Raw genomic sequence first — 14,260 nt, 5'->3', positions numbered from 1 at the left:
TGATCACTGGGGATAACACGTGATACAAAGAGAGAGAGAGATAGGGGAGGGGTGGAAAGGCAGAAAAGGAGAGAGAGAGAAAGAGGAGTGGAGGAGGAGGGATGTGGAGGAGGGGTAAATAGAGCAATAATTACTCGCCTGATTTCAAATTCAATTTCAATTTATTTCCAGAAGAAAAAAAATACAACTTCATCATGTTCTTGTCTGAATTCATTCAATGATATAAATGAAAATGAGCATATGAATTAATGTACAACCTAAAAGGAAACTTATATTTATTTAGAAAAGTGTTGGAATTGTGATTGAATTCAATACTGAAGTAAGAATATTAATAGTTTACTAAGAAATATCTAAAGGTATACACTATAGACTCTGCTATCTAAATTTTGTATTAATAATGTCTTACATGGGGTACATTCTAAAAATTATAAGGTAAAAATACTCTATGAGGGTAATTATGTGTCCAAACAACATTGGGCATTTTTGGGGGGTATTTTTATTTATCCAGTGTGATGAAATTTTTTGGCCCATTCTAAAGTACTTGCTGTTTATTGTTTTAACCTTTCTTGACAATGTGCTTTCCGCATTGGGATAAAAAAAATAATAAATACTGCCCCAAATTGGTTGGACACATAATTACCCTTGTGCTGATTAAAGTTTTACCCAATATTTTGTGACAGTGTAGGGGCCTGATAATACAAGTCTTTTCATTACGGTGTTCAGTTTTTTAGTTCAACACCTATATGTGTTATTACATGTAACACTAGCTCTCCAACATCGCCTTCGGAGACGAACAGATGCCTAAAATTACAGTGTAACATTAAACCGTAAGAATTTATCACTTTATCATTTAGCTACAAATAAAAAAGTAAAGACTTACAGGTCCGCACACTGATTCTTTCTCTCATCTAAAGGTGGTTCATTGTATAGGATGAACATCAAAGCTTTACAGCAATCGCCTGTAAAAGATACACACTGTTAAAAACCCTGATTTTACAGGGAAAAAAAGAAAAAAATTTGCGGAAAGCAATAACAGAATCATTCTGTAAATTCATAAAACAGGAGAAAAGGGTGCTTTCTTAAAGGAAATTTGTAAGGTTTCATACACCAAATGCCAATTTCCTATAGGATTACGCAATCTGGTAGATTACAGGTGTTCTCGAGACTCTCCTGCAGGAACTTCTTTTATTTTAAGGATAAATTTTCTAACAGTGTATAAGCTTGGATTTCAACTGTGCCTGCTTTATGGGACAGCCACACCAGCGAAACCGAATGATAGTACACCATTCGATATAACGTTATGGGTGTGATCGATAATCATTCCAAGTCGTTCGTTTAGGAGGTGCCGTGGCCGAGTGGTCTAAGGCGCCTGGCTATACATGGAAAGTCCGGGGTTCGATCCCCGTCCGCGGCACCTATGCACTTGAGCAAGGCATTTAATATACAATGCTCTTTTATCCTGCTTTCAAATAAATGGAAATGCTGTATGCATTGTTGGTAACTAGGTTTGCACTTGTTTATAAAAAAAAGTTCGCGTGGTCGGTGTGAAGGGGTCATTTCGCTACAATAATACAGTCACACTTACTCTCTTTAATGCAAAACCTTGTTTTCCTTTCTTTTCAATTTATTTCTCGGGACCAAATTTGAGCTCCATTATGCTATGAAATCTTTTTATTTTCAAATTTTCATCAGCACCCCAAATAAAACAAGATCGTTCCCAGAGCCCTGAGGAGGAGTCTGATTGGGGACTAGATTACTGAGCTCTTTCGCATTTAGAGAATATGATACCAAGTCGGCCGAGTTAATGCCACTGAATATAACGTAATATATTTGATCGGTCAGGTTTCGGATTTGTCTGTGTGACTGCGGGATGAGTGTGAATATTACAAGATCGCGCACATGCAGTGGATAGAGACTAGAGTCATTCATAGATTAATATAAATTAAATATCTGCGACATTCAAATTTGTGACATTCACGAAGATATATAGCACAGACGTGTTTTTCACGACTGTTTCAGAAACGGATTTTGAATTCTTTTTTTGTCACATCTACGGCATTTACTTAATCATTTGTGATTATATTTATATATATATATATATATATATATATATATATATATATATATATATATATATATATATATATATATAATTCAATTCAGAAGGTTCATCAGTCGCTGATGATCCTTCGGGTGAAACAGTCTGTACGACCAGCTTAGTAAAGCAATCCAACCAATAAATTATTTATACTCAGGTCCTACACAGTCGAGCACTATTAGATATTGTAGTTTATCACTACTAACTTGCTTACCTATATATATATATATATATATATATATATATATATATATATATATATATATGTGTGTGTGTGTGTGTGTGTGTGTGTGTGTGTGAGGGTGAGTGTGTGTATGTGTGTCTATACGTTGAAAAAAGACGGAGGAGAAGTTCATATCTAACGAAGATGCTGTGGGGAGTTTCATATTTTCAGCACTCAATAGTTTTCTCTTTTCTTTTTCTTCTTCTTCGTCGTCTCGTCGTCTTCTTCTTTTTGTTCTCCCCCTCCTCCTTCGCACTCTTCCTCCCCATCCTCCCATCCCTCTTCTGTGTCCTTATATTGAATTCTTCTTCGCCATCACACTCTACTACAGTAACATGTCATTTAGTCATTTACGAAGCGTAATTTGAAACCATCTTTTTTTAAACAAGTAGTAAACAATTTTTGCACAGTTTTATTGACAATTCTCACCATTTCTTAGGGCAGCCGTAGGAATCTCCACAAAGGTATCACTTATTTCGCCAAACATCATGTTGACGTCGCTGTCATTAACAGCAAGGTTGACAATCATTCGAAATTCTGGTAAAAAGTTTCATGAGGACATAGTTCAACAATGTTAAGGCAAACAACATGATAAACACGCTTCTGGCAAAAAAACACACGCATCAATTTGACAGGAGACATGGGGGTGAAGATGCTCCTTTACCGTGTTCATCAAAAGGTAGTTATTACCAGAATTTTAGCTTGAACTGGCATGTAATTTCGATGCGATTTATTTTTTCCGGAAGGATACTTGCAATTCTGCCTTCTAGCCGCAATCTATCCGTATTTCATATATTTATATTCTAATTTATTGCATTTTGTTAATTTGTTTTTCTATTCTAAATTGATACGGTAGACATACTCGGATGTAGCTCCACAAATCCTTTTGATATTAACACCGAACTCCAAAGGTGTAGTCTCACCTTGAATATTTGTATTACGATAATTATGAGAACTGTTAATATTAGGCTTATTGGTAGGCGTAATACTTTTACCATTTACATTGATCATCATTTTTTTATCATTATATTTGTTACCATATCACCATCTTTATCACCCTCGTCATCATCATTATTGTCATGTTTATTATTATCATCAACATCATTATTATTATTAGTATGTTTATCATTATTATTATGTTTATCTCAATCAACATAGGCCTTAACCACGTTATTCACCACGGATTGATAAGCAGTAACGGACAATTATATTGGGATGTTAGAAAGCAGTAAGAATTGAGTCAATTATTTGACTTAAGAAAAAAGAATTGCATACCTTTGACAATGCCGACATCGTAGAACGTAAGATTTAGAGTCTCGTTCGTAACGTTGAGAAGATGCTCCATTAAGGTTGCGCCCATTACTTCGATCATGAAAGGAGTAGACCTGGACCTGATTGGTGCGATGGGCTGGCAATTTGGACCAAACAGGGAAGGCCAGACCGTCTCCATGTAAGAGTAGACTGTCTCCTCGTCCCGGGTCTTTGCAAAGAAGATCATTTTTTTAAAGGGTAGTGTGAGTGAGATTTCGTTAATGCTGGACGACACCATCTACGTCTTATCTAATAGAAATTGCTCATAAAATATGAAGTGCACTGGATATGACAGATCCCTATATCAGTACTGGATCTCAGAGGATTTCATATAAAATTATATAAATTATTATTACTATTGTTATCATAATTATTTAAATCTAATACATATTAACGGCTTAGATTCAAACCTTAAAGACTATGAATAAAAATCATTTAAACATAGCTATTTAAATCGAGACAAATGTCGTCTGCTAAATGCGTCATACCTTACTTCAATTAAAGATTTATGTAGTAGGGTTACCTCGTTCATGAAGTAAATCAAATCGGAGATCACACCCTGAGTGAAGTTTGCCTTTTCGTTAGGTATAAGAGCAATATAATCTGCAATAATGATTAAAACACGTACACACACATGGACAAATTATTATTTTCAATTGCTGAGATTTCACAGTGAAACTATCCCAAACCGAATACTACTTATAAATTATGCAGGCCTACTCGTGGTCTCATCTATTTTACTATATTATTTCTTAATTCCCTCTTGATATTACACAGGGGCTGGCGGCTGAGCCCACCCCCCCCCCACACACACACACATCCTTTTTTTAATAAACGTGGGCAAAAACGCAAAAATTACAAACTGAATGTGATTTTCTGGGGGTTATGGTCACCTCCCCCCCCCCAAAAAAAAAAATGTTCCACAGGCCCACATCCTTATTTCATGGGGCGGGCAAGTGTTGAGAAGAGGAGTGTCATATTTTGCATATTAAGATCTAGATATTTTCAGATTTTCGGAGGCATATCAACTAAGGATGTGTGATGTTTTATCAGATCATTGGGAAACAAAAGACAAATATCAAGCTGACACCAACGAAACCGACTTCCGGCCGACTATTTCTAAAAAGTTATTTCCAATGACATCAGTCGGTTCCATTGCTGTGAATGTTCTGAAGGATTAGCAAAGACTCTGTTTTATGTATCTATCAGGTAACCGAAAATTTAGAGACTGATTTACGATATCGGATTAGAGTCACAGGTTTATGCATAATAGGTGGATGTATTATCTAACCTTCCGAATTCAAAACCACTTCAGATGAGTTGCATGTATTGACGTTTGTTTCGATGGATGATGTGTCTTGCGTAGACTCCAAGATGTCAGTGAAGATGCCAGTTTCCACTAATGGTGTCATAGTTTCTACTGTAGAGGGCGCTGCGCTTGATTTAGTGACTGTTTGGGGATCAGAACTGTTAGAAGGAGTCTGAGGAGCTGAGGTAAGGGCATTTGATGTCTCAACCGCTCTGGTAAATCCAAGCGTTGTCGGAATGCTCTTCGTAGGATTGGTTGTTGTCTGAAGGGTTGTTGAAGGGTATGTTGTAGGGTCAGTCGAACTGTGAAAAGTAGTTGTAGGAGAAGGTGTACTTGTCGTAGGATTTGTGGACGTCTGCATATCTGTTGTAGAGGCACTAGTAGTTTTAAGGGTAGTTAGAGGAGGATGGGTCGTCTGTAGAGTTGTAAGGACTTTGGTAACGAGTAAGGTCGTTGCTGGTTTTGTACTTGTCTGAGCAACTGTTGTAGGGAAGGTAGTCATCACTGCGGTTGATGTTGGGTTTGCTGTTGTCTGAAATGCTGTAGTCGTAAGATAAGTGGTAGTCATCGTTGTTGTTACTTCTGTTGTAGTTTGCAGAGTTGACGGGGCACCAGTTGTTGTTGGCAAAGTTGTAGTGTAGATATCTACAACTGGGCAGTATGTCGTCGTGTTTGTGGCAGGCGAGGAAGTCGTGGTGATCGGTGCAGGAGTTACAGCAGTTCACGGATAAGACCCTACGTTCACTTCGTTTTGTTCATTCTTATCTTTAAAAAAAACAGATGACCATGAAATGCCAAATCAACATATTTTGACCCTTGACATTCTACTAACCAACAGGAAACACAATACTTCAGGAAACTTAAATCGTCTATCATAAATCAGAAATATATAAGTTTAAGTCAGTGGCAAAGGCATAGATTGAAATTGTCTTAGGCATGGTCTTTGACATCACTTTACCCGTGATTAACACCGGTTATAGGATGCCGATAATTTTTAGTCCAGTCATCTAAATTTCAATGTTATCTTTGCTGTAATTTCTTGTAGTAATCAGCTTCTGAATGCAAAGCTCTTTATTTGTCATTATTTTAGGGTTTGGTGAAAATGCACTTCTGATTTCATAATTCAAAAAGAAAAGAGATGCATGTATATTTCACTGAGCACGAGTACAGGGTCCCGTCTTACAAAGAGGTGCGATCGATCCAATCAACCAGATCTATGGAAAAGCAAGCAACGTCAACATCTAAAATGTATGTTTGTTTTAAAAAAAATCTAGATATGACGAATATTCACGCATTTATCATTATCTTGACAATTCGGTGTGCTTCTCTTTGTTTAAAAAAAATCTGTAGGAAAAAAATTATGGCATCGATGGATTTGCATATATTTGGGTTGATTGGATCAACTACAACTCTTTGTAAGACTGTATTGCTGTCACTAGTCGTAAGGTTATGTGTAAAGATAGTACTGCTCTGGGGAAGCATCACTCAAGACTGCACATCGCATAGATCCAGGGAGCCGTTTTATAAAGCTGTTCGTAAGTTAAGAGCGACTTTAAGAACGACTGGTGATCCTTTCTTACCCGCTTAACCATCTCCAATGGTGTATACCATTTACCACAAGAAAGGATCACCAGTCGTTCTTAAAGTCACTCTTATCGTACGAACAGCTCTATGAAACACCAACCAGACGTAACTATAACCTCGGTATCAATGAAATACATCCACTCATCTTTCTCCCGAAGGGGGAGAGACATACCAATAATAGTTTTCGCTCCGTGGCGCACGACGGATGCAAGTACAATGTAAATGTATTGACATTACATGTCAATTGATAATGAGCCGCGGGAGGTCTTTGTCGAAAGTTGGTGAACTGGATTGGCAGTTTCGTCCTCAGTTACGGAGCAAACGAAAAATTGCAAATACGTTGATTGTCCAGAGTCCAGGACGAAACTGCAGTTTGATTCACCAAATTTCGACAAAGACGTCTTGGTTGTTCATTGCCATGAAGGGCATTTGGCAATATTATGTCCTATGTTCCTAAATCCGTGGTGCTTCATGAAGTAAAAACTCCCTAATGTCTAGATAGAACTATGACGATACACACTAAAAATAAAGGTTAAAATTGAACCCCGAAAGGTTGATGCAAAATCAGCACCCTATGGGTTCAAAAATTGAACCCCTGATTTGGGGTTCAAAAACTGAACCCTGCGGTTGGGGTTCATTTTTTATTTTTGCACCCTGCGGTTTCAAAACTGCACCCCTAGGGGTTCAATTTAAAATTTAGGGGTGCAGTTTTGAACCCGCAGGGTGCAAAAATGAACCCCAACCATTGGCGGCGGAAGCCAATAAATTTAGGGGGTGTCTACCTGAAATTTTGGGATGGACACATGTAAAAAATAGGACAAGCGCCCCAAAAATTTTTGACAAGCAAAAAAAAAAAAAAAAAAAAAAAAAAAAAAAAAAAAAAAAAAGGTCATCAACCTAAATTTTAGGGGGGGAAAACACACGTTTCAAGGGGGGCCATGTGAATTTAGGGGGGAACGCAGGAAAAAAAATTGGCAAGCAAAAAAAAAAAAAGGTTATCAAAAACTAAATTTAGGGGGGGACCGTCCCCCCACCTAAAATTTAGGGGGGGACACGTCCCCCCCGCTTCCGCCGCCTATGACCCCAACCGCAAGGTTCAGTTTTTGAACCCCAAACCAGGGGTTCAATTCTTGAACCCATATGGTGCTGATTTTGCATCAACCTTTCGGGGTTCAATTTTGAACCTTTATTTCTTAGTGTGTAGCTATACTGAATCGTACCTAGATAAAAATCTGCTTCTATGGGAAAGCTCCAGTACTGTACACCGTTGACCCAGACGTAACTGTAGATGTCAATGGCATAGGTCTTCTTGTCCTTTCCGGTAAAGGTATGCGATAGGGTGGTCGGGTCACCTGTCTCTTGGTCCTCCTGGGTCTTCTCTGTGACGTAAGCCCAGACGCGGTAACCATGGACCTCGCCAGCGGCACTTGACCACGATATCGTTATATCCTTTCCGACATTGGTCGCCAAGAGGCAGGGCACATATCCGGGATCTATTCGTGAGATTGATATATAGAAGTAGCCATGGTAATTTTTATGATAATGAAAATATCTACTTGCTGCGCTGTGAGCGTTAATTTTCACTTCCCTGTAACTTGTTCGTCACCAACAGAATGGTGAGCTTATGATCTTGTTGGATTCGATTTTTAAAAAGGTAATTTTTAGGAATTATATTTTTTTACTGTTTTCTATCAATTTATTGACATGAAAATTAAAAGCATTTGGACCAAGATGTCATTTCATTAAACCTTCCAGTCTACCAGAGTAGCAAGAACCATGTAGTATCCAATCAACTTATCAAAACCACGTGCAAGGGTTCAAATTATTTACTTTAATCTTCTTTTCAGAAGACGGAATTTGCAGTCCATCAGACTTTTTTCGTGTGAGAGTAGGCCTATTATTGTGCTCTCAAATTTTCTATAGATTACACTTTTGCTTGGCCATCTGGAATTGGGCGAGGAGACAATAATGGTTTTGATAGGCAATTTAAACACCATTGACATTGTAGCAATGCCCTATTAGATTGCTATAACACAAAGGTTAGTTATAGATCGTACGCTTGATTTTCAGGATTGCTTGTACATGTATATTTTGGTTAATGCAATCTATCGTAAATATATTCTTCTAAGATGATTGCTATGTGTTGTGTTACGGGCCCCAGGTCAACACTTTTAGATGATCGAGAGAATACTTACATGTGAATGAATCCATTGACACTCCTGTGCTAATCTGATCTTCATTAAGAACATAAACAGTCACATTGTACACCGTCCCGGAATAAAGGTCGCTCAACGTTGCGGATAACTCGGAAGAATTAACATTCACGGTAGATTGTTGGGCACCCGTAGAGGGCGTCGCAGTTACTCTGAAACCCGTGTAGGATGTGGATGAAGAAGAGTAGGACCATTGTGCAGTGATGGATGTGGAGTCGCTGGTTGTTGTGAAAATGGTCACGTCATCAGGAACTGGAATGGTTGTGATATAAAACAGAAATATGTATTATGTATTGACGTCATCGCACCCCTATCTTAAGGTCAGTGTCATTGCCTTGCACACGTTGGTCATCTGGCACATTTATGACAACTCCGTTTTCGCGTATTCCTATATCTACAAAGGGAGGGCGCTTTGATATCATGTCGTTACATACATAACGTTTTTTACGTCAAACACAACCAGCCAAAACGTGAATTTAAATTAGGATCTACTTCCTAGATCTCTACAAATGTAATGTATATTATTAATGTCGATATCAATCGGGAGGGGAATTCGTAATATTATTATTAAAGCCATTTTGGTAAATTTACCATTCTAGTATTCAACTACTAGTAGGTATTCAAGGAAGGAAATGATAGGGGTTAACATGGAATGTGGAGAAAATTATAGAAGGAAAATAGATAATTCAGAAGTATGGAGAAAAACAAGACTATTAATATGAGACTTGAGTGTTTGGATGTAAGTGCAATAAATCATGATAAAAATACTGAAAATACTGTGAATTCGCAATGAACGTTATTTACTTTCATTAAACACTAACATGCATCCATGCATCATTATTTTCTAATAATGTATAAGGTATCATGATGCCATTCTTACCGTCATAGATGATAGGTGCTTCACAGATAAACTGAAGAAAGGTTTCACATGAGATTAGCCCGATGAGTGGTGTTTCCAGGGTTGCCATTGGTCGAATCGTATAGCAGCCGCTTTCACATGCAGGATGTGGGCCAATCAGATAACGTGTTCCATTCGTTAAGCTGAAAATGGGAGATCGTTAAACCAAAATATTGATGCTCTTGATTTTCACACTTTTTGCTCTCCTCTGTTTCCTTAGATATCGTAATCGAATTTCAGTGTATTACTTGATATCAAGCTAGTACTGTATTGGAGAGTTTCTACTAAGAGTTTTATGCGTCTTGCCCCGTCCCACCCCCCCTCCCCAATTAAGAAAAACATTCTATGTACTTCCATGAGTAATTTCATAATGGACATTGTGGCATCCAATTTAGTTCCTCTGGAAAATCTCGATATCGACATAATTATATGGAGAGGATCCCATAAAGATGAAATTAGCGAAGTAGGAATATTATTTGAAAACTTGAAGAATTTTTCTTAAGCGACAATGACAGGGTTCGCATATTGATTGAGAATTTGTCCTGGGGCCCGTTGCAGAAAGAGTTGCAATCAATCGCAACTCTAAAAATCACGCGCAACTTGTTTTTCAACCAATCAATTAACAGCGCGCATTTGGGACTTGCGATTGATTTTTTTTTACTTGCGTTTAAACGCAACTCTTTCTGCAACGGACCCCTGGTGGGTGTTTCATAAAGCTGTTCGTAAGTTAAGAGCGACTTTAAGAACGACTGGTGATCCTTTCTTGTGGTAAATGGTATATACATTGGCGATGGTTAAGCGCGTAAGAAAGGTTCACCAGTCGTTCTTAAAGTCGCTCTTATCTTACGAACAGCTTTATGAAACGGCCCCCCTGGTACGATAATGCTTGGCCAGCCGGTGACACGATACCTGCTCCTTCAACAATCGCTCCGGGCTTTATTTCGTCTAAGATGTAACGAGTTAAGGTTGGGGTTGCAATAGGGTTTTATGTTACGTTTAGGGTTATAGGTTTAGAAAAGGATATAATGATAAATCCTGTGTTGAAGTCGGCCATTCCATTAGTTTATGAAATTTAGAGTCGAGCAATTGTCGCCGGAGCAGGTATCATGCAGCCTTGCCAACAACATGTTAATACATAGCAAAAACTGTGGTGTTAACCGGTGTACATAGAGGACCACACCGGTTATTTTACATCGGTGTTATATTGACAGTGTTAGTTTAACACCTATAGGTGTTACTGCAGCCCCATTTGTTGTTACATTTACACTCTTTGGTGTTATATTCAATCTCTAGGGTGTAATTTTATCACCTCAGGGTGTGGTCCTTTATAGACACCAACTGGTGTCAGTTTTAACACCACAGGTTTTACAGTGTACTATTTTAATGTGCATTATGAATGTATTGCTATAGGAAGACCCTCCAAAATAAAGTGCTAATAAAAAACTATATAAATATTAAAAAGAATCAATGGGGATGAAGACCATGAGATATGGATGAAATAATATTTAAGACATTTGAAATTATGATAAAGATCGACAGCGAGGGGGCGAAGCGGGCGAGCTTGTCGTCAGGGCTCTTTTGCGTCTTCTATAAGAGATATGGAGGGATTTCGTACACACCTTTAGTAAATGTTGTGAAAATTGTCAGTAAAACGTTTAAGTTTCATATTTCACGGGGGCAACCTTCCCCCAACTCCGTTGGGCACGGACATGAATTTTGTCATGCCTTTCCGCGATCGAAATAACTTTTCAATAGGGATAACGCACAAACAAAAGCAATATAACGCAAAAATGTAGACGTCCTCATAAAAGAAAAGTGTCGCCACCGTGCTGTTAATAGAAACAGCTAATTGACGATGAATCCATATTTGTTTGACATCGTTCGACATAGGACATAGGATCGATAATATCTTTCTTGTCATTGCAAGACACTGTCCCCAAGACAAGGGCGATCGAATTTCATTATCATGCTTCACAAATATCATCCCTAGTAATTTTTGCTTGTCATAATGTTCAAAGCTAGGTCAGGAATAATTAGTTTCATCATTTTTATCAACATTCTTATTAGTATTTTGGTCCAGGTCTATCGCTATCTCGTCATCATCATTCGTCTCTTATTAAAGGGGTACTCCAGGCTGAAAATTATATCATTTGAACAGATAAAGAAAAATCGGACTAACAAAAAACTGAAAACGTTATCAATTTCAGACAAGCAACAACAAAGCTATGGCTATGACTAATAAATATTTGTATCATTCCAGTGAAACAGTTCTAGGCATTTTTTAATGAATATTCAATGACCAAACTCATGATTCCATTTCCCAACTTCTTTTGTATTTTATGAAATTAAATTAGGTTTATTCAAAAAATTTCCTCCAAAAATTAAAGATACTGGATTGACAACTGATTTAGCGCATTATTCATTTCTGCAACTTATTTCATTACAAGGGAGACATATCGTTCAAACATTTTTATAACAAAATTTAAACAATTATGATGTCATGAAATAGCATTTAAAAAAGGAAAGTGCGAATGTGACATCATCAGCTCACCAAATGAATATTCATGACGACGTGCTTATAACTGTTTTCACACAATGCTGCTAAACTTTGAAATTCAATAACTTATTTGTTATCAGATTCTGCTGAAATTTACAGCATTTTGATCTATGAATTTTACTATATTTACGTAACATAGATATACATGTATAAAATACATTCAGCCCGGAGTACCACTTTTAATGAAGAATATAGTTTTCTCTTTGTTTTTCACTTCTCTTCTTGATAATCTCCTGTTTTGCCTTTCTGTCTTTTTTTCTTATCTTCTCTTCTCCCCCCACCCCCACTACTTAAAAATCAGAAGGGACAATCGCCCCCGGTACACAGTAAAAACGCTGTTAAGATTTTATACAACGCTGTTCACAATACATGCATGAACCTTACAGTATTTGTTTAACCGTTTAAACAATCATGTTTAATTTATTTAAGATTAGATATTGACAATTAAAATTTGTTGCTTAAGATTTAAACAATTATTGTTTAGATTGTTTAAACAATGACTGTAAGGTTCATATAGTAACCAGCGTTGAATATTTTTTTACCTTGTAGTATCGTCCCTGGAGGAGAGAAATAAAGCATCTCACCTCAAACCCGCTGCTACGTTCTTTTTCTCAGCATCCGTCTGAAAAACGGCCAGCGTTGCCCCGGAATAAAGACCATTACATTACGTGTAGGCCTCGAGCCCTTCGACAGCCATGCTGCTTACGTAATAGCATCGTGATGAAATAAAGACAAAATGAGTCGGGCACGCCCCTGCAGAATCAAACAGGGATTTCGTTATTAAATAGTAATTAAGTGCTAGCCAACAGCGTCTATTTGTATATAATTCGAGATGTTTGTGTGTGTTCAGCTTGGAGCAACCCTAAAGTATTTTGATGGGAACGGTATGTAGGGGAGGGGACAATAAGAAGTAACGATGACGTTCTATAATTTTATATCACTAAGAATATTTCTTTATCCGGAAACATTCCGTCTACGAATTGTGTTGCGATAGAAGAAAATAATTTTGCTTCAACCCGATATCTCTTGACATGAATCAATAATGGATGAATATAGGCCTAAAGTGAACCAAAAAAAAACTATGATATCACAGCTTTGCTAGGAATTTTCTCTTATAAGATAAGATCCCCTTTTAGCTGCTGCACCTCCGTCCAAATCTTGGTGAGAGAGCAAGCACATCAGTTTATGGGCTAGATAAAGAGACATAGGCCTAATAAAAAAGACATTTCTTTGAGCATCCCAATATTATGTTTTATCTTCCCTTTTTATACAGAAAATCTTGACTAATGTTATTGGATAACTTACCCGAAAACACTATGCAAACACGTCGCGAAACGAGGATGAACTGAAGTAATAAAATATGATAAAAAAGGGACAAGAAACAAGACATTATCAAAACGCAATCATTTTGCAATAAGCAAATATTTTGCCTTAAAATCATTATGTACACTACTTATCACAATACAAATTTTAACGTATTGTATACCGCATTATTGTACATGTATAACGTATGACATTGGTACTTTTTACTCAGTGGAAAAGCTAACATTTTGATTATGCATCTTGATACAAGTAGTCAAACACAAGTTCCTAATATTTCATGAAATACAATTCATCTTCTACTAACATAGGAATTGATTTTATACAACAATCACGACCAATAGAGAAAAAAATGTTGCTTTTTTATAAAAAGAAAATAAGGAGGAAAGTGGATTTTTTTGTAATCCATTAGATAAAGCTTCCTTTTTATTTTTCTCAGATTATATACATCTTTTTAGTAATCACTCCCTGTCGGTACCCATTTACCTCACATGGCTTGAGTGCAGCACATTGTGGATCAATTATTGCTGAAGGAATTTACGCCATAGCCCATGGCTTGGATTCGAACCCACGACCCACTATTTCAAAGTCCAGAGTTTAATCACCTGGGCCACAAAATGCAATTTGCAAGAATAAAACAGGTAAAATAGATTAAGATAAATGTAAATTTTCAACTTACGATGAAATATGCTACAATATGTGTTGAATCCATTGTTGCTTAGATCTCCGAAACAAATATATTTTTTT

At 37.2% G+C, this 14,260-nt stretch overlaps 2 protein-coding genes across 2 annotated transcripts; both read right to left on the bottom strand.

Annotated features, from left to right (window-relative positions):
• Positions 1-4,918: 4,918 nt before the first annotated feature.
• On the bottom strand, positions 4,919-5,621 carry LOC121421994 (cell wall protein DAN4-like). Its single transcript, XM_041616797.1, has 2 exons — positions 5,084-5,621; positions 4,919-4,999 (listed from the first exon to the last, which is right to left on the bottom strand). Exons 1-2 carry the CDS (start codon positions 5,507-5,509, stop codon positions 4,919-4,921), a joined length of 507 nt encoding a protein of 168 aa, XP_041472731.1. The 5' UTR covers positions 5,510-5,621.
• A 41-nt stretch (positions 5,622-5,662) lies between these two features.
• Positions 5,663-13,538, bottom strand: LOC121421993 (fibronectin-like). Its single transcript, XM_041616795.1, has 6 exons — positions 13,499-13,538; positions 12,778-12,946; positions 9,619-9,779; positions 8,721-8,990; positions 7,746-8,018; positions 5,663-5,706 (listed from the first exon to the last, which is right to left on the bottom strand). The coding sequence occupies exons 3-6, from the start codon at positions 9,704-9,706 to the stop codon at positions 5,663-5,665; spliced, it is 675 nt and encodes a 224-aa protein (XP_041472729.1). The 5' UTR covers positions 9,707-9,779; positions 12,778-12,946; positions 13,499-13,538.
• Between the last annotated feature and the right edge of the window lie 722 nt (positions 13,539-14,260).

Source organism: Lytechinus variegatus, chromosome 9 (genome assembly GCF_018143015.1).
Source record: "Lytechinus variegatus isolate NC3 chromosome 9, Lvar_3.0, whole genome shotgun sequence".
In the NCBI taxonomy this organism is placed as follows: domain Eukaryota; kingdom Metazoa; phylum Echinodermata; class Echinoidea; order Temnopleuroida; family Toxopneustidae; genus Lytechinus; species Lytechinus variegatus.
This window is presented reverse-complemented; position numbering and strand designations above follow the sequence as displayed.

What these genes read in the sequence shown, in the direction of transcription:
- LOC121421994 (XM_041616797.1), bottom strand. Translation starts at nt 5,509, where the DNA reads ATGACTACCACTTATCTTACGACTACAGCATTTCAGACAACAGCAAAC. An exon ending in ACAGTTCTGATCCCCAAACA is followed by an intron (nt 5,000 to 5,083) that starts GTCACTAAATCA and finishes GACATCTTGGAG; the next exon opens with TCTACGCAAGACACATCATC.
- LOC121421993 (XM_041616795.1), bottom strand. Translation starts at nt 9,706, where the DNA reads ATGGCAACCCTGGAAACACCACTCATCGGGCTAATCTCATGTGAAACC. An exon ending in AGCACCTATCATCTATGACG is followed by an intron (nt 8,991 to 9,618) that starts GTAAGAATGGCA and finishes CAACCATTCCAG; the next exon opens with TTCCTGATGACGTGACCATT. An exon ending in GTCAATGGATTCATTCACAT is followed by an intron (nt 8,019 to 8,720) that starts GTAAGTATTCTC and finishes TCTCACGAATAG; the next exon opens with ATCCCGGATATGTGCCCTGC.